At 40.6% G+C, this 24,359-nt stretch overlaps 1 protein-coding gene across 1 annotated transcript in view; it reads left to right on the top strand.

The window, feature by feature from the left end:
* Window positions 1-24,359, top strand: part of ATP8B4 (ATPase phospholipid transporting 8B4 (putative)) — a 95,922-nt gene that overhangs the window by 35,966 nt on the left and 35,597 nt on the right. The window contains exons 9-14 of the mRNA XM_063142650.1: window positions 8,150-8,308; window positions 8,675-8,763; window positions 12,336-12,532; window positions 13,537-13,745; window positions 16,028-16,071; window positions 18,502-18,667. Of these exons, the coding sequence (XP_062998720.1) occupies window positions 8,150-8,308; window positions 8,675-8,763; window positions 12,336-12,532; window positions 13,537-13,745; window positions 16,028-16,071; window positions 18,502-18,667 (864 nt within the window). The remainder of the gene's footprint in view (window positions 1-8,149; window positions 8,309-8,674; window positions 8,764-12,335; window positions 12,533-13,536; window positions 13,746-16,027; window positions 16,072-18,501; window positions 18,668-24,359) is intronic.

Below are 24,359 nucleotides of genomic sequence, written 5' to 3'. Positions count from 1 at the left end.
TTGAGTCTCATGATGAAAGTAAGATATAAACGTGATTTGAGAAATGCACAAAAGACATTACAAAGGCAGCATTTCCCGGAATTGTTCCTTGAAATAGTTGCAAATGGGAAAGTGCAGGATAGTTGATGAGAACTTTATATCTGGACCACGAAAGCCTTGATATAAATCCCCTCTCAGTCATGTAGCTCAGAGCCAAAAGAGACATTTACTTTAAATCTGTGTTGAGGAGGTACATCTTTTTTATTTTTACTCTAGAACAGATGACCCCCTGTTCCGAATCTTAAAAGCTCCCCCACCCCACAGACTGGGGGCCTTGCACCTACTCTAGAGTAATAATTGAAAAAGGTGTAGCTGCTAGACACAGATTTAAAATAGTGGATGATTTTGGGAAGTCCTGGGCTATTTTCTGCCCTGGAATTCCTGATCCCCTCCCTCCTCAGGCTGCTGTCTCCTGAAAAAATGATATATATTTTTTTTAAAAAAGCAATTTAAAAAATGATCAAAAGTTCAAATCTGGCTTGTTTGCAAAGCGAATTCAACCCTTTTAGGGCTCCATAGTAGCTAGATTTGACCTAGATTTGACTCTCATTTCTTTCATTCTTTTTTTAAAAAATGTTTTATGGGGGGAGTGGGGTGGTGGGGGCCACAGTGGGGGATGGCAAGGGCTGCATATTGCTCATGGGCCACATTTTGCCCACCACTGAATTAAAATAATGTCTATTTTGGTCCACGGTGGGCCAGTTATTACCTCACAGCCTAACTTACCTCAGATGGTTGTTGTAAAGATATGGGTTATCCCATGGGTGAGCTTGTACGAAGGTTGAGATACAAATGTAATAGAAAGGGCAGTTGTCTTTCTGAAATGTTGTTGCTGTTTTTGTGGCATTAACAATGGCCAACTCCAGAGTTTTGTAGGGCCTGAAGCAAGAGATCTGTAGCACCACTTCCTTCAACCAGCTGAAGAGACCTGCCTTTCTTTCTTTATTTCTTTCCAAGACCCCTCCCATCTTTTCTTCCCGCACGACCACGAGAAGTTCAGAAGTTTTCTCTTCCAATTTTACTTAACCTCAGTGGGTTGTTGCATCATCTGAAGTGACAAACTGTGGTTAATGGTAATTATGGTTTCTTTGAAACAAAACAACTTCAAGCCATGGTTTGAAGAACTCTCTTTCTCAAGAGGTTTTTTGGCACCATGTCATTGTAGCTTTCATCAGTAGTTTAAGACAGTTTTGTTTAGAGTGCCTTTTTCTTTTAGCCTACGTAATTCTATATTCTGGTGTTCTAATTAACTGCTGCCCTGTGTCTCTGTTTTTTTTAAAAAACATTCTTCATGTTGTTTTTATCATACTTTGATTACTTTCTAATAATGTATTTTTAGCTGCCTTGAGCATTATATTTTTTAGTGAAAATGCATGATAGAAATTATTTTGCTAAATAAAGAAGCAACACTGAGAAATATTCAGTGCAAGCTATGTCACTAGAAAATTAATCCCCAATATTTATTTATTTTATTCAATTTATATCCTCCCTATGTACAAAATATTCAATATACAAAATATTCCCGCCTATATACAAAAGATGCTTTAAGGTGGATTCCTACATGAGCAGGGGGTTGGACTTGATGGCCTTATAGGCCCCTTCCAACACTAATATTCTATTATTCCCTTTTGGATATGTTTGCTTCACTTATTTGGATTTAGACCCAGTAAAAGAATCTAATATTTTCTATTATTATTACCAATACGGCACCTATTCTGTAGGCTCCTCTATTTCTTTTTCTTTTTTTTTAAAGTATGTCAAACAGTCCTCCTTTAAACTTTATCTTTAAGACTACAGGAGCCTTTTTAGGGGCCATGTGGGCTGATTTTGTTCCCCAGGGCTCGGGGTAGGGGCTACTGGGGAAACTGGTCTGAGGCCCCAGCAAATCAAGGCCCTCTCTGTCTCAGCTCCTCAGCATACCTTTGGCCCTGGCCCTGCCATATTACGAGAGACCTACGGGTCCTTGTAGGGGCCATGGCACCTCATTAGCCTGCCCACAATGTGTTTCCTCGTGCACTCACTTCTTCTGATTGCAAATTCTAGCAATGTGATGGCATTCCTTGCACCAATAGTCACAGTTGCCCAATGCAAGGCGCTGTGGTTATATGCACTTAGTCACACGTTCTGACCACTGTCTCCTGGCTCATTTTGTCTGCTTTGTCTGTAGAATTCCTTTCTCTCTCAGCTCGTTCCTTGCTTTCTGCTTACTTTTCATTCTCTATGCTGGTCACGGTGTTTACAGTAACAGCATCTGGGTCTCTTTCTCTTATTTTTAGACTGGTGCTGGTAATTTCAGCTGCCAGGCACATTTTGATGGCTTTGTCTAAATTGAGACTCATGTCTTCCCAAAGCCTATTTTGCAAGCTTTGGATCTCGAATGCCAATCGCAATCCCATCTTTTATTCTGGACTCTGTTAAGTGCAGCAGCAGGGACAATACACTGGGTCGGCAGAGAGGAGCTGCAGGCACACACTTCTCTCCATCCAAACTGGCCCTGTTTCACCTCCTGTCATATAACATAAGCTTTGGTACACAGACCCCTCCCATTCATTTCAGCCCCAGGGTTCTGACACCTAAGAGGGAATGGCCAAATGCTGAATTTTGTCTCGTACATGGACACACAAGTTCTAGACTGGAGTAATCCCAATAGCAGCTCTGTCTGGCCAGATCTGCACCAAGCAGGATATAACACTTTGAAAATGGTTTGAAAATGCTATGTAGAATGTGTCATGGGCCCAAACAGTTGTCAATACCATTATAAACCTTTCTAAAGCAGTGGTGTAAATCTTGCCCCTCTCTCCTTCTCTTTCTTTCTCTCTCTCTTTGGCCAAGAGCTGAATGTTCACAAAGGTTGCCTGTGCAATATTCATTTTCTAAATTACAGCAAAAGTTCTTTGTATGTGACAGTTAGGTGGCAGCACCATCAGTTAAATGCACTGTTCATGCCTTTGGACCACTTGCTCCCCATATTTCTGATCTGCCAGAAATGGATTTTCTTTTAGAAACTGCAGCCTCCTGTCACAGAGGTATGATACCAGTGGACAGTGTTCTTAAAAACGCCCACACAGTGTCATTGGAGGATTTGAGTTTAGCCTGTAATGAAAAACCTGGCCATGCTCACCTTCCCAACTCATGCAATGCCTTGTTCAAGGCAACTAAGGTGACGTTGTTAGATACCTGGTTGTGCTTGATTTGTCTCAAATTTAAGAACAGGGCTCTTGTCTGTTCTAGTAGAATTGGATCCTTGCTGGAAGTACTCGATTAAGGGAGCAAGTTTAGCATGCATGTTCTGGAGTTGCCTTCTAGTGGTGTCATTTTGGGCTGGTGCTTCATGGCATATTGACCTCTTTCTTTCATTCATCATTCATTCATTCAATCTTTCTATTTATATTGTTTTAACGTAGGAAACCACTATGTTAAAACAATAACAACAGAACAGCATTAAAATACAATAAATACAATTATAACAATAAAATAACCCACAGCAAGACTGACTACAGTGTCAGCTAGCTACTCACAAATGCCCAGGTAACTGGGCTTAGCCTGGCACCGAAATGTCAATAACGTTGGCACCAGGTGCACCTCTTGGGAAAAGACATGCCAAAGTCAGGCTGCCATCACAGAGAAGAACCTGTCTCATGTCATTGCCCAATATATTTCCCTTAATGGTGAATTAACAAGATTGGCTTCCCTTCCCGCAATCCATGAGCAGGGGCAGACTGGAGCAGGGGACGGTGCTCCTTCAGGCAAGAACTTTGTTCTTAATACTGTGTGCACCTTTGTATTTTCTTGTTTTTTTAAGTTATACATCTCTAGGCCAGTTCGTATGTAATGGCGGCACATCACACGATGTGCTGGGTATCAAGTTGTGCATGAGCCAATTCCACTTATTGTAAAAAAATTAAAAATCTCCAATCAGCAGTATCAGAGATTGTCAGTGTGACGTGTGAACCTGAACTGATGTGTTGTTTAGGAGCTAAACAATCCAGCAGTTAACACCACCACCAAGCCAGGGGTTAAAAGCTGGATCGTTTAAACCCCAGACAACTCATTGGTCCAGGTTCACACGTGCTGCGGATATGCAGGCTTGTTTACAGAAACTGGAAGCTGCTGTCAGGTAGCTTGCGTCTCTTTGAATTGTGGGTTAAATAACTCATGACTTGCCACCGTGACATGTGAACTGGGTCTTTGTGTTAACATAAACTGACCTTAAAGGGACAGATTATTTCCCCGGTATATTCTGAGCTTAACCCATGAAGTGTGTGGATTATGTCCTGCAGACCCTTACTTTTTTATGCTAAATCAAGCATATGGGAAGCTGTTATATGGCCTCAGCAGTGGCTAGTGAAAATAATAATATGATTACCCTGAATGTTATTGTTGCTGCCATGGAAGCAAATAAAGATTTAAAAAATTCAGATTATGTCATCGTAGTGAAAAACTAACCTGCTGCTAGTGTGTGTCTGTAGAATATTTTAAAAATGTTTTTGTCACAATAGTTTGACACAATCTGGGAGACTTTTCAGGAAAATATTATGTTCCCTTCCTGAAGGCTTAAAAATGATTTTGGGCTTTATTTAGAGTCAGATGGAAAGGTTCCATTATCAAAACGTTCTGTTAATCTCTTCATGTTCTTAAAACCATTTTAGTCTTATTTAAATATAATTTTTGGAACTCAAAAAATCATAAAAACTGGAGGGAATTTTGCCACGGGCTACATATTGCATTTGCAGACTATTATCGACTATGAAAAAAGTTTTATAATGGTAATGATATACTTTTTCAGCAATAGTCAAAGGAAAGCAAGTTAAAAACCTGGACTTTAGCTCTCAAGAAACGGCTGAGTTAATAAAAGAGTCAGAGATTTTCTATAAGAGTTGCTAGTGATGATAAACTCCTGTAAATCTAAAGTTGCAATCAATGTTTAGATTTCATTTGTAGCAATTTTAAATTTGTTATTTAGCAATTTATAGACATTAAATGTTTTCCAGAGGGGATCCAAAAATATAAATCAACCAGACAATTCAATCAGCTGCAATTCCAATTGCAGTTGATGAAAAAAATACAGTATGTGTTCTTTCATAGTTAATACTAGGGTTTTTGTTTTTCTATCTTCAGATTTTGACTGTTGTGGTGGTCTGGTTTTTGCTACTTCTGACAAGTTTACATATTTTGCATGACTGTTAAGTTTTATGGTGGCACAGCATTTAGTAACAGGAGTCCATACAGGAAACATCCGGTACCTTGTGGTCATCCTACCAGCACATCATGCAACTGAAAAGCAGGAATATAAAACATGAATACAAACAGTGGAGCAAAGGGTCCTAACATATTTTATTTTCAGGTGTGCCATAAATGTGCTGTGTTGCCTTGCATAACTCCAAAATATATATTTGGTGTCTTGATTTCAAATGTTTCACAAAAGTAAAAAGCAAAACATAAATCTTTGCCTTCTCTTGAGTAAACGCTGAGAACATTGAAGAAGTAAAGTGCTTATGTTAGTATTTTTAATTGCACAGAACTGGATAGAGGAGAGTAATACAAGCTCATATTTTCAGTGTTTCAACATTGGTGTACTGCGCTCCACAAATTCACACAGACACTGCCTTCCAAACAAACCTAAGTTTTATTTAAACAAAGCCTTTCTACTGAGCTCTCTCAGGCAGTGGCCTCTATCTCCTCAGGCCAGTCGCAGTGGATGTTGCCTTCAACCACGTTCTGGGTCCTCCCAGGAAGCACAACCCACTTGTGAAGAATTCACTACTTCTTTCATATCGTTAAATTAGGGTGACCATATTTGGGAAACCAAAAAAGAGGACACCTAGTGTGTGTGTGGGGGGGAAGCAGCTTTCTGAGTCCTGCAGAAAGTGTGTTATTCCCCCGCCACCTTAAAGAACCCGATTGGAGTGGAGGAGGGGAAAGGATTTCATTCTGCACCACCACCATCCACTCCAATTGGGGCCTTTTCTATAATGTCCACGAATGACCCCCTTTCCCCTTTAAGACCTCAATTGGAGCTCAGGGTGGGGGAATGATGTGCCTCAAGAAAGCATGTCATTCCCTCCTGCCATGCTAATGGCAGCCTTAAAGAGGAAGATGTGTCATTCCAGGACATTATTGAAAATTATAGAAAATCCCCCCTGACACCATGGAAAGAACAAAAACCAGGACAAATCCGGGCAAATCCTGACAGTTGGTCACCCTAGTTAAATCCTTCCTCTTTTGAGAAAGAAAAAATGAATGATATAATAGAAAAATCAATTGGAACTTTACACATAGTCATTCAGATGTCTTAATAACTTGCCCATTTTGAATGTATCTGGGTTTAGTGATGACACCTTTCAGCTGCCATCATTTATTGTGCTCCCGTCTAGATTCAGAGTGTGCCCTTGCTGCGGTCGCTTTGTCTGCATTCAACACCTCTGGACTATCCTCTGGTGTGTCTCTCCCTGATTAGCACAAGGCAAGGATCCCCTTCTTGTCTCATCTCACAGGACCCTCTGCTAGTTAAACTCTTGCCCCTCATTCCATTTTTTGGCATCACCCAAGTCTTCTGTTGTTTTCCTTAGATGTCTTCCGTTGCAGCTCAGTATCCATCTGCTGACCATCTGTACCTTACATGATCATGGGTTAGCATGTTGAATTACAATTCTTGTTTTGTTAAGGGTTGGACTCTCACTGTATCCCCTGGCTTTAGGCCCAGAAGATCTCTGGCTGATAATTTGTAATGGATGCCCTGTCTCTGTTGCTGCTGTTTCTTCAGTTCACCAAGGGATGCTCCTATAATCTCTGGCTCTAATCACCTGCCCCTTGTTGGTAAAAGTGTGTTTGGGATAGAGTACTCTGATGAACTTGAAGTTGCAATGTCCCACTTCATTTCATTTATGTCAGTTGTTATATTTCTATAACATCCCATAGCTGAAACTCTCTGGGTGGTTCTATTACAATGGCTTTTTTTCAGAGTGTAAACAAAATGTATCAAGAAGCCAAAATACTTCCTGAACAAACTTCCATTAATTCAAAACTGAAAGGGCTATTTGTTTGTTTGTTTTTGGTTTTTAAAGCAATGCAAGAAATCATTGAGAAACTGCACTATTATAGAAAGTATTTTTTGTGAAGTTAAATGCACATTATTTTTTATAAAATCCAGCAAATTAATACTCTTTTATGTGTTAACCAACCTACAATTTCGCAATTGTTAGTCCCACGTGGTTCAGCTTCTGCAACTCACGCTCGGCCAAGCTTACAATCCCGAGGGCGTGCAGATTAAGGACAGATGGACTACCAATTTTAAAGGCACGACCAAAACCAGGGGCACGTGCGTTATTTTTGAATATCTGCGTCCCGCTTGGTGTCTGCGGCAATGGGAAGCCATTCTTGTTTTCAGTCCAAATGCACTGATCTCAGTAGGCTGCAATGTGGACTTGTTGCGTTTTATCCTGACTTATGAGATGCCTTTAATACAGTTCACATGTTTAGTGCTGCATCAAAACTTGTATGTAATGCTGTTGTTGGATCCTGCCCCCCTCAAAAATGATGTGTTTTCTAATCAGGGTCTTGGTACCAACCAAACTTAAAGAATTGTGCCTGTTCTTATTTCAGTGTCATTTGGGGTTGGGGCTCCAGTTTTGGAGTGGCTGTGAATCTGTTCTGAGTTTCAGTCAGAACCAGCCAGAACTCTAAAGAAGCTGACCAAGCTACCAAAATTGGAACCACCATCTCCACTGATGAATGTTACTGAATCCAGAATAAAGCACAGGAAGCGGAAGATTGACGCTAGATCTGTAGAATGGTGAAGGAAGTCCTCCAATAGGGCAAAGCACTCTACCTGGAGCCTTATGTCGATCGGCTGAAGTAGAAGAGGCAGAAGAAGCAGTGAAACAGAGGATTAGCTAAAGCTTTGCACTGACTCCTTTGTGTAGGCCTACACAACTTGTGACTAACTTTTCAGAGGATTAAATCACCAAACCCAGTTTTTTCTTTCCAGTATAAGGAGGGAATTCAACCTAAGGAAGCTTAGGTTGAATTCTAAAAATGTGGAATGTGTGAAATAATTCTGAATAGGATCTAAAATGCAATAAAGCAATCTTCTGTTTCTTTTGTTTTATAGGAGAAGTTGAGTGCGAAACTCCTAATGGGAAACTGAATAGATTTGTGGGAGTTCTTTCATGGGATGATAACAAACACTGTCTTAATAATGAAAAGATGCTGCTTCGTGGTTGTGTGTTAAGAAACACTGACTGGTGTTTTGGAATGGTGATTTTTGCTGGTAAATGCGACATGCATTATTAGGATTTACTAAAAGCATTCATAAGCCAATAACTTTTCAACGTAAATAGTTGTCTAAGCAGGTATACTCAATATTGAACATCGACAGTACATAAATTCAACTAATAATGGCTAATATTAGTAACTAAAACAACAATAAATGTACAACCTAAAAAATTATGAGAACAGAAGAATTTAGTAAAAATCAGTTCAAAGTCTTGATGAAATGGAAACATTTTAACCTGATGAGGGAAATCAACGGCATCTTGTTACGTATTCTTTGCATAAACTACTTCAACTAATAATAAAGTAATGTATTTTGATGATGTGCAGAGGCTTAAAAAGAATATCATTGCTATTTCCATAGGCCCGGACACTAAATTAATGCAGAACAGTGGCAAAACTAAATTTAAGCGAACAAGCATTGATCGGCTGATGAATACTTTAGTTGTGTGGGTAAGTGGCTGCAGTGAGTCTACAAAGCTTCAGCAAGTATTGGTCTGGCATCATAAACACATCTCTTTGAACATCATGGAAGCATCTATAACTAATTCTTTAAAGTAGGATAAGGCATTGCCTTTGCAGTCCTGTTAATTTGTCTTCTATTATCTTATCATAGAGGATTTGCAAACAACAAGGTCAATACCAGTACCAGTACCTGGCATCTCCGGGCAACTGCGGGTGTCCCAGTGCTCTGGCAGGATCCACTGCTGATGCCTACCTTGTGACCAGGGAGTCAGAAAAATCTGCAGCGATACCAAATAAGTTTGGATTTTTATGAATCTGACTGGCAAATTCCATAGCGGACCAGCCTTTTCCCCTGTCAGTGGAGTTCACAGACTTGCAGATCATTTTCTTAAGCTTCAGGAATTTTGCACAAATTTCATCATTAAAAAATACACAATTAAAACTGCCAAAAATGTGCATTTCCCCCTATAGCCTAAAGCGTGAAAAAATTCAGGGAATTTGCACATTTGTGAATTTGTGCATTTGCGGATGTGTGCAAATTTGCATTTGCACAAATTTCAAAACTGAAAAAAATCAATTCTGTTGATGGGCAGATAATGGAGTGAAAGGTGCTTGACAATCCACGAAACACAGATGGAATGGATTTTGCACAATCCGAACATCCCTACCTGGGACCCTGTTTTTGGCACTCGGATGAGCACTGGGGAGGCTTGGAGACATCAAACTTGGCCTGGAATGCCCCCAATGCAGAGTTGCTCTAGACATTGTGGGAAATGTAAAATGGCTGCCCCCATGAATGAGAGTGCTCCTGCCACCTACCGCCAGATAACCCCACAAGAGCTTGTGGTTGGGGGGAGGGCGTTGATATAGGAGCAGGCCTACAAAAGAACTTGGTGCTCCCTTTCACTCACACACTTCCCAATCTTCACTTGACTGCAGTTCACAGGAAATGCTTCCTGTGAAGGTCATATTGCTCATGCCTGCACTAGAAAAATGATCTGTTTTATCTTGACATTCCTTAGGCCTTTCACCTAAAGAGGGAACCATCAGGTGAAATTTTGGTGGCAGCTCTACTAAGGAGGGAAGTACAATCCTCTCTCCTCCTCCCCCCCAAGTTCCTGTTTTCCACAGACTTATGATATGGCTGCTACAAAGACTTACTTTTAAAGCAAAAACCAAGCATCATACCTTTGATCACAGAAGAAATGATGAAAGTTTGCAAGCTTTCATGTGAATTCAGAACAAACGGTGGGGAGGGAAAGCTTTGTATGAAGACAGACATTTTAATGAGAGCAAAGCAAAATCTGCCATAGTTGGAAAAATTTCCACTTGCCTTTTCAAAGCTATTTGTAGACTTTCCAAGTTACTCCCCTCATACCGTTAACTTATTCAATCAAGCTAGACAAATGTAACTCGAACCAAATATTTTATAAGAAGCTTTGCAGTACATATTCGGGGTGGTTTTCGTTTGCTACTATAACAATAGAAATATATAAATAAACATTTGCCAGCTTTTTTGCATAGTTGCTGAATACAGGGTTGCACTGATGTGGGGCCAAATTATGAGATCTGTGCTGTGGTGTGGAGTAGGTTCTGCCGCTAGGCCACTGCCTGTAGTAGGTGGCTGTCAGGAGTTATGTCACCCCAGTGGGAATTTCAGGAGACAGTTTGTCTTAGGAATGTCTTCCAGAACGTTCTGGCATGCACAAGGGAAGGGCAATATGTAGTGCTCCGTGCGAAAAGGGCGGGCAAACTTCTCTTCTGAATACAGAGCTCATTGGCTTGAATTCTACTGCTTGGCAGTGATGCTGCTACCACTGGACCTTGGGGACAAAATTCAGGTTCTGACAGTTGGTGAGAACAGCGGCAAATAGGCCTGGCTGCATCATTGAACCTGACATGAAAGTGCTAGGCTTGCTAGGGCTGATATTGCCCTCCACAGCTTTCTTCATTCTCTTGAATGTAAAAAAATAAACATTTTCTAGTCATGGGAGGTGTATATGGTTATTATTTTTACTCTAAATATACTATACATTGCCCTTTCTCTATAATGAAATAGTGCTGATTCACCAAGTAAATACGTTTAGCGTGAGGGCAGCAGAAACAAATTCTATTTTATTTCTGTAGTTACAAATGTTGATATTATCTGAGTGAGTTTAAAAAGTGAAACCACCTGTGCTCAGAGTACTTAAAAATAGGATTGACAATCGTTGTCTGCTCTTAGGAAAGCAGAAATGTAGAAGCAGTTGTAAGGCACAGAATGCTGGTGTGGTGGTAGAGAGAGAAATGTTAGTTATATAGGGTGACCATATGACCAGATTTGCCCGGGTTTTTGATGACAAATCCGGGAGGGGGAGGGGAAATCTGGATTTTTTCCAAAGAGCAGCTCTAATGGGAATTAACAAAAATGCTTATAACTCCGTCATTTTTTAAGATAAAGACATGAAACTTGGCACAATGGTAGCTCTTAGGAAGGGCTTTAGTCATACCCAATTTGAAACAGATCTGTTCATCCATTGATATTTTAGGATTTTTTTTTTAAATTGAGGTTTTAAAATTATTATTTTTAAAATCGTCATTTTTAAAGATAAAGAGATGAAAGTTGGCACCATGATAGCTTTTAAGTACAGCTGTAGCCAAACCAAATTTGAAACAGATCTGTTCATCCATTGATTTTTAGGAATTTTTTAAAATTTGAGGATTTAATTTTTTTTAAAAAATGTTATTTTTAAAGATAAAGAGATGAAACTTGGCACCATGATTGCTCTTAACAAGGACTTTAGCTATGCCAAGTTTGAAACAGATCTGTCCAACCATTGAGTTTTAGGATTTTTTTTAAAAAATTGAGGTTTTAATATTTTTAAAAAATACTTTTAAGATGGCGACCATGTTGTCCTCCTTTTGGCTTTCCCAAATATGGTCACCCTAAGTTATATGCTTCACATTTGAAGTAATACACATGGCCATCTAAAGCTCCCTCCCACTGCATAAGACCATTACATGTAAAACAGCCTGCTTGGCCTTTGGCCATTTTGCAGTGCGGGGAGGATCATTCCATGTTCCCCAGTGCATGTTCGCATGTTTAATTTGCCCACAAATTTGCATAGAACTTGTATCCTCTGGAGGGCAACTTTTATAACACAAACTCCTTTAATAGGCATTTCCTCTCCTCAGTGACCAAAGAACTGAAGCCCTGTGAAAGGCCTGATATTTCTAACCAGGAGCCTTCAGCAAGAGATGTATAAGAATTTTGCTTTTGCTTGCAAAACAAACAAGAATGCCCTGCCTGAAGTTCTGAATGTGAGCATGTGTTTGCCAAAAATATCTTCAAATTGTCTAACACGTCTCCTGCTCATGTTCATCTCATTCCTGATTCCCAGTTTGATTTGCACAAATTTCCTCAGCAGATTGAATCAGCCACACGTTAGCCTTCTATTATGCTCTCATAAAGTTTTGTTACATTATGCTTAGATAATAGCTCAATTTGTTGTCATACCCAATGTAGAAAGATGAACTTGTATCAATATATTGCACCTATAACTTTGCTATTCTAATTTCAGATCTTTGGACTGTTGGTATTCATGGGGATCATTCTTGCAGTAGGAAATTCAGTTTGGGAGCATCAGGTTGGAATCCATTTCAGAATTTACCTGTCTTGGAGTGAAGTGGTGAACAGTTCTGTATTTTCAGGATTTCAGACATTTTGGTCATACATTATCATACTCAATTCAGTGGTTCCCATTTCCTTATATGTAAGGTAAGATGCCAGATTGATTTTTGTAATAATATTAATCCCTAAGGGCACACTCCTATGGAGAAAAAAGACCTACAACTCCCAGTATTCCCCAGCCAGCTCTTTCTCCACAGAAGGAATCCAAGTGGGAAACGTTCTTCCATGCTTCACAGCACAGCACCCCAAAGTCCTCAGCTGAAACTGTTGGCTAGTCATCATGAGTTGTGCATTAGTTTCTTTTTATTCTTTTATCTTAACTATTTCAAGAGAGACTGAATGTGAAATACGGAGTGAATCAGCAAATACCTATCATAAATAAAATTGTTCCCTATGTTCACCAGTTGCTGGGGAGCATGGGTGGGATGGTGCTATTATACTCATGTTCTGCTTATGGGTTTCCCACAGGCAGCTGGCTGACTACTCTGTGAACAGAATGCTGGACTCTTGGTCTGATTCAGCATGGTTCTTCTTAACAGGAACTAGTGCTTCTGAAAAGAATGATGGAAACAAGTGGAAATGCTCATTTGAGGAATGGGACAGATCAACTGAGCTCTCTTCTGCAAGTTCTGCTGATTTGCACCATTCTGGAGATATGCATATCCGTTAGTTTTCAATTGCATCAGGAACTGCTTGGTTCCTGTTGTTTTAGTTGTAGGTCATGCTAGCACCTGGGGAGTATTTATTTTATTTTATTGTAATAGAATGGATCTAAAACTACAAAGAAGAGATAAAAACAGCAGCTGGTTAAAAACTAAAATCCATTTGTTAATCAGCCAAAACTGATAATCAGCCTAACATCAACCTGTTAGGTCAAAAATACCCTTCTAAAACCTTCACCATAATGCTGATAGTGATGGAATTTATATGTTCCTCTCAGGGCAGGGAGTAACAGAGCTTAGGTCCTCTCCTGTGTTCCCACCAGATACACCTCTGGTGTTGATGGCATGATAGAAATCTGTTGCTTGTTTAACTTTTTAATGGTAAGATTCAAAACAATGTAATAAGGATTTTTTGCATTACTTTCAAAGCGTGGAAGTGATTCGACTTGGACATAGCTACTTTGTCAACTGGGATCATAAAATGCATTATTCCAAAGAAAATACACCTGCTGAAGTTCGGACTACAACTCTCAGTGAAGAACTGGGACAAATTGAATACATTTTTTCAGACAAAACAGGGACACTTACTCAAAACATTATGACTTTTAATAAGTGCTCAATTAATGGGAAAATATATGGTAAGTTTGTTGTTCCTTGATTCTGCCAATGTTAGGCTTAAGAAAGTTTTGTATTAATGGTCTCTCTACATAATTAAAAAAATGACATTCAATTTATTTATATTTCTAGATCTAAAGCAAAAGGTAGATCTCCCAGAACCCTCTGCCAGCATGGCCGATGGTCAGGAACAGCTAAACTATGGAATTTACTACCAATTTGGATGGCTTTAAAAGGGAGTTAGACAAATTCCTGGAGGAGAAGACTATCAATGGCTACTAGTCCTGATGGCTATATGCTGTCTCCAGTATCAGAGGCAGTATGTCTATGTACACCAGTTGCTGAGGAACATGGGTGGGAGGGTGTTGTTGCATTCATGTCCTGCTTGTGGATTCCCTGTTGACAGCTGGTTGGCCACTGTGAACAGAAAACTGGACTAGATAGACTCTTGGTCTGATCCAATATGGCTCTTCTTATGTTCTTATGAGATGAAGTCCAAAACATCTGAAGATCTATTTTATGTCCACCCCTGATCAAAAGAACCACCAATAGAAGGAAAATAACCATTAGTGATGTTACATGAACACATTTGCAAGAATTCACGTGGTACAATTATTAGTATTAGCAGTAGTAGTACTTCATATTTTGATAAAATATGAAATGTATATATCAGTTTTTAATAAATAAAAACTTAAAGAAAGGAGAATATTTTTTTAAAAAACTGAGAAAAGATCATTGGGGTGGATCCAGAATAGACCCACTAACATTAATGAGACTTATATTAGTCATGACTATTATAATAGAGTTCAATGGGTTTGTCTACATCTGAACCAACCCATTGGTACCCCCTTCCTGAGAACAAGTGGAAATCTGTCCTTCCCATCCCTGAATAGGAAATAAAGCTGCCTGTGTTAAATTTAAAGGGCAATTTAATGAACAATTACATTGTTGATATTAGATCCTGAAAGCACTAAACAAAAATCTCAAAGACTGTCTTATATGCTCGTTAGAAGTGCAAATTAGGAGCAACAGCTCACCTGCATTTGTGGTAGTCTTGTCTTAATATTCAAATGTTTTGGACCAAGCAAAAAGAGATATCCAGAAGATGGTCAGATATTAACTAATACAAGATCCAAAAATGGTGGTTTTAGTAACATAGGTGAAGTATATTGAGCAATGATTTCCAACTTATTGACTGCCGAACTGGTAAATAGCAATACACATGGGGAAATTTCTAAAATGCCAAACTGCAAGGCATCCGTATTAAAACACAAGAGCCCTGCTGGATTACCCCAAAGGCCCATCTAGTCCAGCATTCCTATAGCAGTCAACCAGATTCTTCAATGAGAAGCCCATTTATTTATTTATTTATTACATTTTTATACCGCCCAATAGCCGAAGCTCTCTGGGCGGTTCACAAAAATTAACACCATAATAAAACAACCAACAGGTTAAAAACACAAATACAAAACACAGCATAAAAAGCACAACCAGGATAAAACCATGCAGCAGAAATTGATATAAGATTAAAATACAGAGTTAGAACAGTAAAATTTAAATTTAAGTTAAAATTAAGGGTTAACATACTGAGAGAATAAAAAGGCCTTCAGCTGGTGGCGAAAGGAGTACAGTGTAGGCGCCAGGCGGACCTCTCTGGGGAGCTCATTCCACAGCCGGGGTGCCACAGCGGAGAAGGCCCTCCTCCTAGTAGCCATAAGCAGCATCTCCTTGCTTGTGTTCCCTAGCAATTGGTAGTGAGAGACATAGTCCCTCAGATATTAAAGTCAATACACAGCCACCATGACTGGTAGCTATTGATAGTTTTATCCTACATTGGAAAAAAGAGAGATCTCCTTCACAAAAATCAGGGTTGAGATTAAGCTATGGGGATGAAAAACAGATCAATTCAAAAAGGCCCCTATCCACAGCTGTCACCTGTGGCAACTTTGGCAACATATATGCTGCCTAACGGGACTGTTGTTCCTTGATTTCCCATCCCATTTTTTTTTCTGAAGCAGCACAGTTTCTTTAGCTGTCGAAAATAGGGCTCAATGAGCCAACGCATTCGAAAGACTGGCCGGTGTTAATAATATTTATCAGTGCGTTTCAGATTAAAAGGAATTGCACACTCTGTAACGCTTTTTAAAAATAAATAAATGTCTAACTTGTACCTTGGAGCTTTGTGTGTGCCAGGTTGACTTCTCTGATTCTCTTTTGGCGTAATTGTCAACAATGGTTGTCGCCCACAAAGGAAAGCTATTTAGTTAAAACCAATTTTGACCCTCCTCTGATTTGGTTTTTTCAGGTGAGATTTATGATGACCTGGGCCGGAAAACAATAATTAGTGAGGTAAAGTACATTTTAAGGGCTTACTATCACAAAAAGGATATACCATATTTCTTCAATTCTAAGACACACTTTTCCCCCCATATAAACACCTCTAAAAATGGGGTGCGTCTTAGAATCGCGGCTGCATTTATTATTTCTTAGAATCAAAGCTTTTTTTCTGTTGGTGGTACTGAAATTAGTGTGCGTCTTACAATCGATGGCGTCTTAGAATCGAAGAAATACGGTATGTTATTGTGCAGGTTACCCAAACTTCATAGAAAACTGAACTTTTAGTTAGAAATGAGCAAAACTAGCACACAATTGCCCTACTCCAGACATTGCAAGGCTTTATACTTTGGGTTTCTAAACACCAGCTCCAATCCATTCTCGCTGCTTCTTGTCGTCCTCCACTGGATCCCAAGATGTTTTTAAAGCTCTCCCTAAAAGCTGCACCGCCAGAATAAGGTCATAGTGCAGCCATATGCACGTTTATTCAGAAGTAAGCAGCACCGTCCTCAATGGTACGCATTCCAAAGACTGTGCACATTTAATAAATATTTGTGCACCAGTTTATCTATAAAATGTTTGGTGGAATTCCTTTTTACCAGTGTAGGCTGGTGGCTCTGATGTCAGTGGGATGGTAAATCCATTCTGGGTTTTACCCAGAACCAGTCAGAACGCTAAATGAGCTATCCAACGTGCAAATGATGATCAGACACGTGTTATTTGGGTCTTAGGGTGCAATGAGAAGCAGGGGAACAAAACAGGCACCACAGAATCACCTTGGATAGCTCCTTTTGAGTTAGAACTAGTTCTGATTGAAACTCGGAGCAGATTCACCACCCCACTGACATTGGAGCTAACAGGAGCAGGTTGAGGGGCAGAAGTGGACCCCACTTTACACATCTGAACGCCCCCCCCCCCCCCAGCTGCCACTTCTCTTCTATTTGAGGCAGGTGTCCCAAGCCCAGCTCACTTCAGAAAAGTGTTACGGAGCATACCAACTACGATTTCTGTAACAGTTACACCTTTCTGCTGAAAATGACTGTAAAAGTTATGATCCCAATACACTCCAAGCAATATAACATTTTTTCCACACCCAGGGGCAAAGCCCTCAAGCGAAAGCAGACTTGTATACTTCCAGAGCTAATGGAAGAAGTTGTCACTGGTGATGCAATCCATAAAGGCTAAATGTTAAAAGGCAAAACAATAACAAACACTTGAACGTTTTGACAAGCAAAGTGCAATGACATACATGCCAAGGCTCTGTAGCCAGGACATCACTGATGATTAGTTTTCCTGGACTTGTAGACATGGAGAAAGAAGATACTTCCAACTCCTGTTGTCTCTTGCAAAAGAAAATTACTGTAAATTGTCAGCCTCTTACTCAGTAATTTCCAAACTGTGTTCCGGGAAAGAGCTGCTAAGCATCTAGTAATTACCCACCCGTCAATGAGCCCACCATTTTAATTCCCTGAATGCCCCAAACATACTGTTGTTTTGGGATGATGTGGGCCATTTAAATACCACCTTCCCCATTTAAATGGCCCAGAATACCTCAGAGCAACATTAAGGGCATTGTGGGAATTAAATGGTAGGTGCTCCAGACCCAGCCAGATGCTCATCACATGATGTAGGAGGGTTCCCACCACAGGGCATTTTGCCTAGGAGCCAACATTGCTCCTGTATCTCCACACCATGGCTAAATGCTACCTGCGATATGAGAGGCAGCAAGCCTATGTACACCAGTTGCTGGGAAACATGGGCGAAATGGTGTTGTTGTGCTCATGTCATGCATATGGGTTTCCCATGGGGAGCTGGTCGGTCACTGTGTGAACAGAATGCTGGACTAGATGGACCCTTTGTCTGATCCAACATGTCTCATGTTCTTATGCAATGTAATGTTACAAGTTCACACAATCCCCCTGTTTGTAGTGGACTTCTTACTGCCGTTACTGGAATAGCAGAGAAGGAATTACTATGTTGGACAGGGACTGTATGAATCAGCTCTGAATGCAATGGCTGGTTGGCTGAATGCACTGTCACATCACATATCTGGTGAGATTGGAATTTGCCACCTCTTGGTTCAGTGTATGAAATTTGCGCTGAGAAATTCTGTGGTCAGTCTGGATCTTCCCTTGTGTCTAATCTGTGTCAGAACCAACAAACATTCAGATGTCAGGAAACACTGGTGTTGTGTGTGTTTCTGTACACCACATTAGTCGTCTGAGTCTTCCTATAACTATCTGATTTGATACTTAAATGAGCACTAAAGAAACAGCACATTGGAATGGTAAGATATCCTTGAGGGTCAAAATTTAGATATTTTAAAAACATTCACAAATTCAATTGTAATACTGAAGCATTCCATTTATTTTCTTCTTTGGTAAATAAAAACAGCAACACCTCAATTTATAATCATGCTTTCCCCTATATTGTTTCCTTTCACAGAAAACAGTCCCAGTGGATTTCTCATTCAATCCATTAGCAGACAGCAGATTCCACTTTTATGACCACAGCCTGGTTGAATCCATTCAATTAGGAAACCCTGAAGTCCACGAATTCTTTAGGCTGCTTTCTCTCTGCCATACAGTCATGCCGGAAGAGATGAACCAAGGTAACCTAAAGAAAGATCTGATGGGTATTCAGAGGATACTTCCAGGATTCAATTGGAGACTTCCTCTCAGGTTTCCATGTTTCAGCCTCCATTCCTCCCCTACTCCATTAATCATGAAGAGAAGAGATCGAGTGAACTAGGACAGACCTATATTTGTATTTCCTGACCCTGCAGTTTCAGAGAAATCCTGAGATTAACACAAGAGGGGGATTGAGGAGGTAGTATGCAAATTTAAGGCCTGTTTCTGACTTCATCCCCCCAAGTACAATTGGGGGTGTGGGGCAGGGAGATGCCGTCTAATCATACTTGCAGTTCCAGTCATTTTCCTCACAATTCTTTGGCTGGAAGCAATTAATTTTCCGAACTAGCAAAATGCCCTTTGAGTGGTTGCAATGCATATATGGACATGTGGGCAAAAAGGTGTGCTGTCAGCCTTCATTCATTCTTGACCCTTTGCTTTATGGTCTATTAAGTGTGGTGATCTTTACGAGGCAGGGCTGAAAGGGGTGACTGGCTGTAAAGTCACAGAGGTCCTCCAGGGTCTCTGGAGCAGTGATACTTGCAATTCCTAGTCAAAGGGGCATCAGGAGAGAAGGTGGAATTCTCTCCCAGGTGAAAATGTGCAGATTTCCCAAACACAGTCTATTATTCTTCCCTCTCCTTTTCAGCATTCTGTCACTGCCTTTGCCCTGTCAAGCAGTTCAAAGGAAAAAGGAGAGAGAGATAGTGGGATCTTGTTATATTTGATTGTGATATATTCTTGCACTGTATTTGGAAACCTTTCAATGTCCCTATGATTGCAAAGCCAATACTTAGATACAAAACCTAATATTAGACGGTGGTTTGAAAATAATTTATATTTTATATGCTGTGTGAGTGGGGCTGGGGATTGGTTCTGGCGATTGAAGCCTACCTACTTCATGGAAAAGTATCTTCCTTCACGGATGAGAAATCTATCAGTGACTACTAGTCATGATGGCTATCTGTTATCTCCAGTATCAGAGGCAGTACACCATTTAATATCAATTGCTGGGAAACATGAGAGGGCTCCTTATATGTTTTTGGGCCTCCCATAAGCATCTGGTTGGCTGCTGAAAGAACAGAATACCAGAATAGATATACCCTTGGTCTCATCCAGCATGGCTCTTATCCTTTTACTATGGAATATTTTCTTTTAACTGGATCGTATAGTGCACTCCTGTTGCTGTGGCAGATTTGAGAAGAAGGAGATGGACCATACACTAGTGATTAACTCAGATGCAACATATCTTGGCTAGCACTTGTGCATATCTGTTTTGAGACATGATCTCATAACGTCTAATTGCCGTGCTTTGGTTTGTATGGATGCAGATTTTTCAACTTCAAACAGCGCACAAATCTTCAATTTATGGTGAAAAGCCTTGCTGCTGATTTGATGTTGATTAAAGTAGATGAATATGTTTGGCTACAAAAAACAAAACAAAAAACTAAACAAAAAAAGCAGGGACTTTCTGTTTGAGAACGAAGCAATAATAAATGAGCCACATTGGCTAGAAAGTGGCTAGCATTGATGATTTGAAGGCATGTACGTTTTTCTTTTTTCAAAGGCCCCTTAGGTATCAGTGAGAGCAGGCTTGGAAAGAATGACAATTTTGGCCCATGGGAAGTTGGTGCAAATTTCTCCACTATGGCTCAGGTCCAGGTTATCTGAAAGACCGTATTCTCCCTTATGAGCCTGCTCATGCTTTGAGATCTTCTGGAGAAGCCCTTCTTTCAGTCCCACCATTTTCACGGGCCCGCTTGGTGGGAACATGGGAGAGGGCCTTCTTGGTGGCTGCTCCACTGCTTTGGAACTCTCTTCCCGGGGAAGCTAGGCTGGCTCCCTCCTTGATGTGCTTTCGGAAGCAGGCTAAAACTTTTTTGTTCCGACAGGCCTTTGGAGAATAATCTGGTCCTCTATCTATGTTAAGGTCTTGTAAAATTTTCGTGTGTTTTAAACATTTAATGATTTAATATTGTATTTTTTTTTATTTTAATTTTTAATTTTTGTACTTTTCTTTTCCTAGGTTTACAATGTATATGTTTTAAATTTTGTAAGGTCACCTTGAGGCCCAGTATTGGGCAAAAGGCAGGATACTACTACTACTAATAATAATAATACTGCAACCTCCTTCTCTCTGGCCTCCCCTCATCTCACATCAGTCCACTGGTCTCTGTCCACCACTCTGCCGCTAAGATCATCTTCTTGGCCCGCCGCTCTGACCATGTCACTCCGCTTCTGAAATCTCTTCATTGGCTTCCAGTTCACTCCAGAATCCAATATAAACTTCTCCTGTTGACCTTCAAAGCTTTTCACGGTCTAGCTCCTGCCTATCTCTCCTCTCTCATCTCACACTATTGCCCCTCTCGTGCTCTCCGCTCCTCTGATGCCATGCTTCTCGCCTGCCCAAGGACCTCCACTTCCCTTATTCGGCTTCGTCCTTTTTCCTCTGCTGCCCCTCATGCCTGGAATGCTCTTCCAGAACACTTGAGAACTACCAACTCAATCACAGCTTTTAAAACTCAGCTAAAAACTTTTCTTTTCCCTATAGCTTTTAAACTTTGAGCTTGTTCTGACTCTATACTGTTAGCTTCACCCTACCCGGTGCCTGTTTACACTTCCCTGTGCCTGTTTGCATTCTCCTTCCCTCCTTATTGTTTACTACAACTTTATTAGATTGTATGCCTATGCGGCAGGGTCTTGCTAGTTACTGTGTGGTCTGTGCAGCACCATGTACATCGATGGTGCTGTATAAATAAATAATAATAATAATAATAATAATAATAATAATAATAATAATATGTGCAATGTAATGGATACAGTATTGGACTTGTAGACCTGGAGAGCTAGATTCAGTTTTCTGCTCATTCATGATGTTCAGTGGGGCTGGTTACTCTGTCTCAGCCTGATTTAGTTCCTAGATGCACCATCATGATCACAGATATTCCTCATTGATCGCTGAGTTTTGGCTATATTTAGCTTTGTGTAAAAATTGGTCTAAGCTGCACATTCTGTGTTACGTCTCTTCTTAAAAAGCCTGACTCTACTAAATGTTGGTTTAGAGAGAATAGGTCTGACCTCACCAAATCTGACATCACGTGTTTCGACCTCAAACTTAAAGAAATGCTAAATGATCTTTTAAAAACCAACATCTTCTTTTGTTTGTTTTCACCTTTGCCGGCTTATTTGTCTACCAGACAGATTTTGCTCATTTTTTGTTTTGTTTTCACCTTTGAAAAACAAGTTTTAGTGCTGGTTTTGTATTTCAGATCATTCAAGCTAATTTTTGTTTTGCTTTTTCAAACTACTAGTCCCCATGGCAACACTATTTGACTTAGAGTTGGCTTCTCAATTGCCTGTCATACAAACTTAGCTGAAAAGATAGTGAGTGTGATGTTATTATAGTTATCACCTATAGCAGACGTAGGCAACCTTTTAGGTCCTCTGAGTACATTTGGCAATTTGAGAAACTGTTGTGGTCACCATCACAAAATGGTTTCCATGGGTGTGGTAGCTAGTTACAAAGGACAAGAAATTTACCCCAAAGACAAGTACAAGGCTGAGGTGGACCCTAGGCCTCAACAGACTAAACAATTCTTTTGAAGCCACACAATAGAATTCATTTAATTTGTTAATTAAAACGTGTGGGAGGGGAGCAGAGCACCAAGAAAACTGTACAGGGGTACATTGGAGCCCATGAGCACCAAGTTGTATAGCCTTATCTACAGGATAGGTAGATCTATTTTCCTTTCAGTTAAAATGACCAGTAGCTAAAATGGCTATAATCAGTGACTGAAAGATATTTCTTCTTTAGCAGGAGATACTAACATGGAGTTGGATCCAGAATTTGCTCCTACTAATGGGCACAAATTCTTAGAATCATAGAATAGTAGAGTTGGAAGGGGCCTATAAGGCCATTGAGTCCAATCTCCTGCTCATTGCAGGAATCCACCTTAAAGCATACCTGACAGATGGTTTTCCAGCTGCCTCTTGAAGTCCTCTAGTGTGGGAGAGCCCACAACCTCCCTAGGTAACTGGTTCCATTGTCGTACTACTCTAACAGTCAGGAAGTTTTTCCTGATGTCCAGCTGGAATCTGGCTTCCTTTAACTTGAGCCCGTTATTCCGTGTCCTGCACTCTGGGAGGATCGAGAAGAGATCCTGGCCCTCCTCTGTGTGACAACCTTTCAAGTATTTGAAGAGTGCAATCATGTCTCCCCTCAATCTTCTCTTCTCCAGGCTAAACATGCCCAGTTGTTTCAGTCTCTCTTCACAGGGCTTTGTTCCCAGACCCCTGATCATCCTGGTTTCCCTCCTCTGAACATGCTCCATCTTGTCTGTGTCCTTCTTGAATTGTGGAGTTCTCAAGATGCTGTGCCTATCAAGAAGGGGCAGAGGTGATTTTTGCTAATGTCCACTCCCCATGCAGCACCCAGCTCCCTTGCTGTTCCGGAGCAGATTTTCAGTGGGCTGGAGGGCTCTCCGCTCCCATCCGGACAGTAGAAATGCTCAGCTGGATCAAAAGCCCATGGAAAGGAGCCTTCTGTTTGCAGGAGACATACTCTGGATCCAACCGCTACTTTTTCCATTATTTGTTTAGGGGACAGTTGTCCTTCTCCTCCTTGTTCTATTCACTTACATTGCTATTGCTCCTCGTCCACCAATCCTTTGAGACTTGGAAAGGGAGGGACATTCCAGCTGTGCGTGTACTTGTCTCTGCGCATCCTTCTGTCAGACGTCGCTGATACAAGCACATGTATGCCTTGGTGTGTCTCACTCCTAGCAGAGCGAGGTTGAATGCAGGTGAAGTTTGCCACTTGGGTGTTCGCCTGGGCAATAATTTCTTCGCACCCCAGCCGAACTACAGATTATAAGCCTGTACTGAATAGGAACTCATTTATATTACCTTTGACATGTACTGGAGTTAAATTAAACTCTGGCAACAGAAGTAGGTTCCAGGGTTGAGCCCTGGCTTGAATTAATCCCTATTTCTGGGCCTGTCACATGAATGTGCTTTAGAAGGACATTTTATATTACTATGACTAAACTTTGATACTGAGGAAATTACTCATTTTTATCTGTTTATTGGCTGGATCTCATACAAAATCTACTGACCTTTCCACAGAGGCAGTTTTTCAGCCATAAAAGGATATCTTTTTATGCTTATTTACTGAATCACTTGGGTAGAATCGGAGCGCATGGTTTCCAAAATTTTGCTCTGTGTCTTGGAACAACACATGCCTGACTTTTACCACATTGTGAGGCACCACTGTGTGTGATTTGAAACTATCTGGCATGAAGTCCTTCTTTGTTTGTACTGCTTTGATGCACATAACACTAAAACGAGCAGGACAGCTCAATTCAACAACACCAAGTAATTATTGTGTAGCTTGTAGGGGGGCACGGAGGAGATTCCCCAATGGACTGTGGTCTTTTATCACCAGACCCCTGGCCAGTTCAAAATATCCTATGCCATACAGACAGACAAGCTTTTACCTGTATCAGGTCGTTATCCCAAATATTCCTGTTATTATCTTTCTATTCCTCCTTTCCTCCCACGTGTGCAGGGCAGCATGCATAGCCTCCCATATCCCTCTTTCATATTCACAACAACCCTGTGAGGTAGGTTAGGCTGCCGCACCATGCCTGGCCCAAGGAGATTTGAACCCTGATC

The sequence above is a fragment of the Elgaria multicarinata genome, chromosome 16 (genome assembly GCF_023053635.1).
Source record: "Elgaria multicarinata webbii isolate HBS135686 ecotype San Diego chromosome 16, rElgMul1.1.pri, whole genome shotgun sequence".
NCBI lineage: Eukaryota > Metazoa > Chordata > Lepidosauria > Squamata > Anguidae > Elgaria > Elgaria multicarinata.
This window is presented reverse-complemented; position numbering and strand designations above follow the sequence as displayed.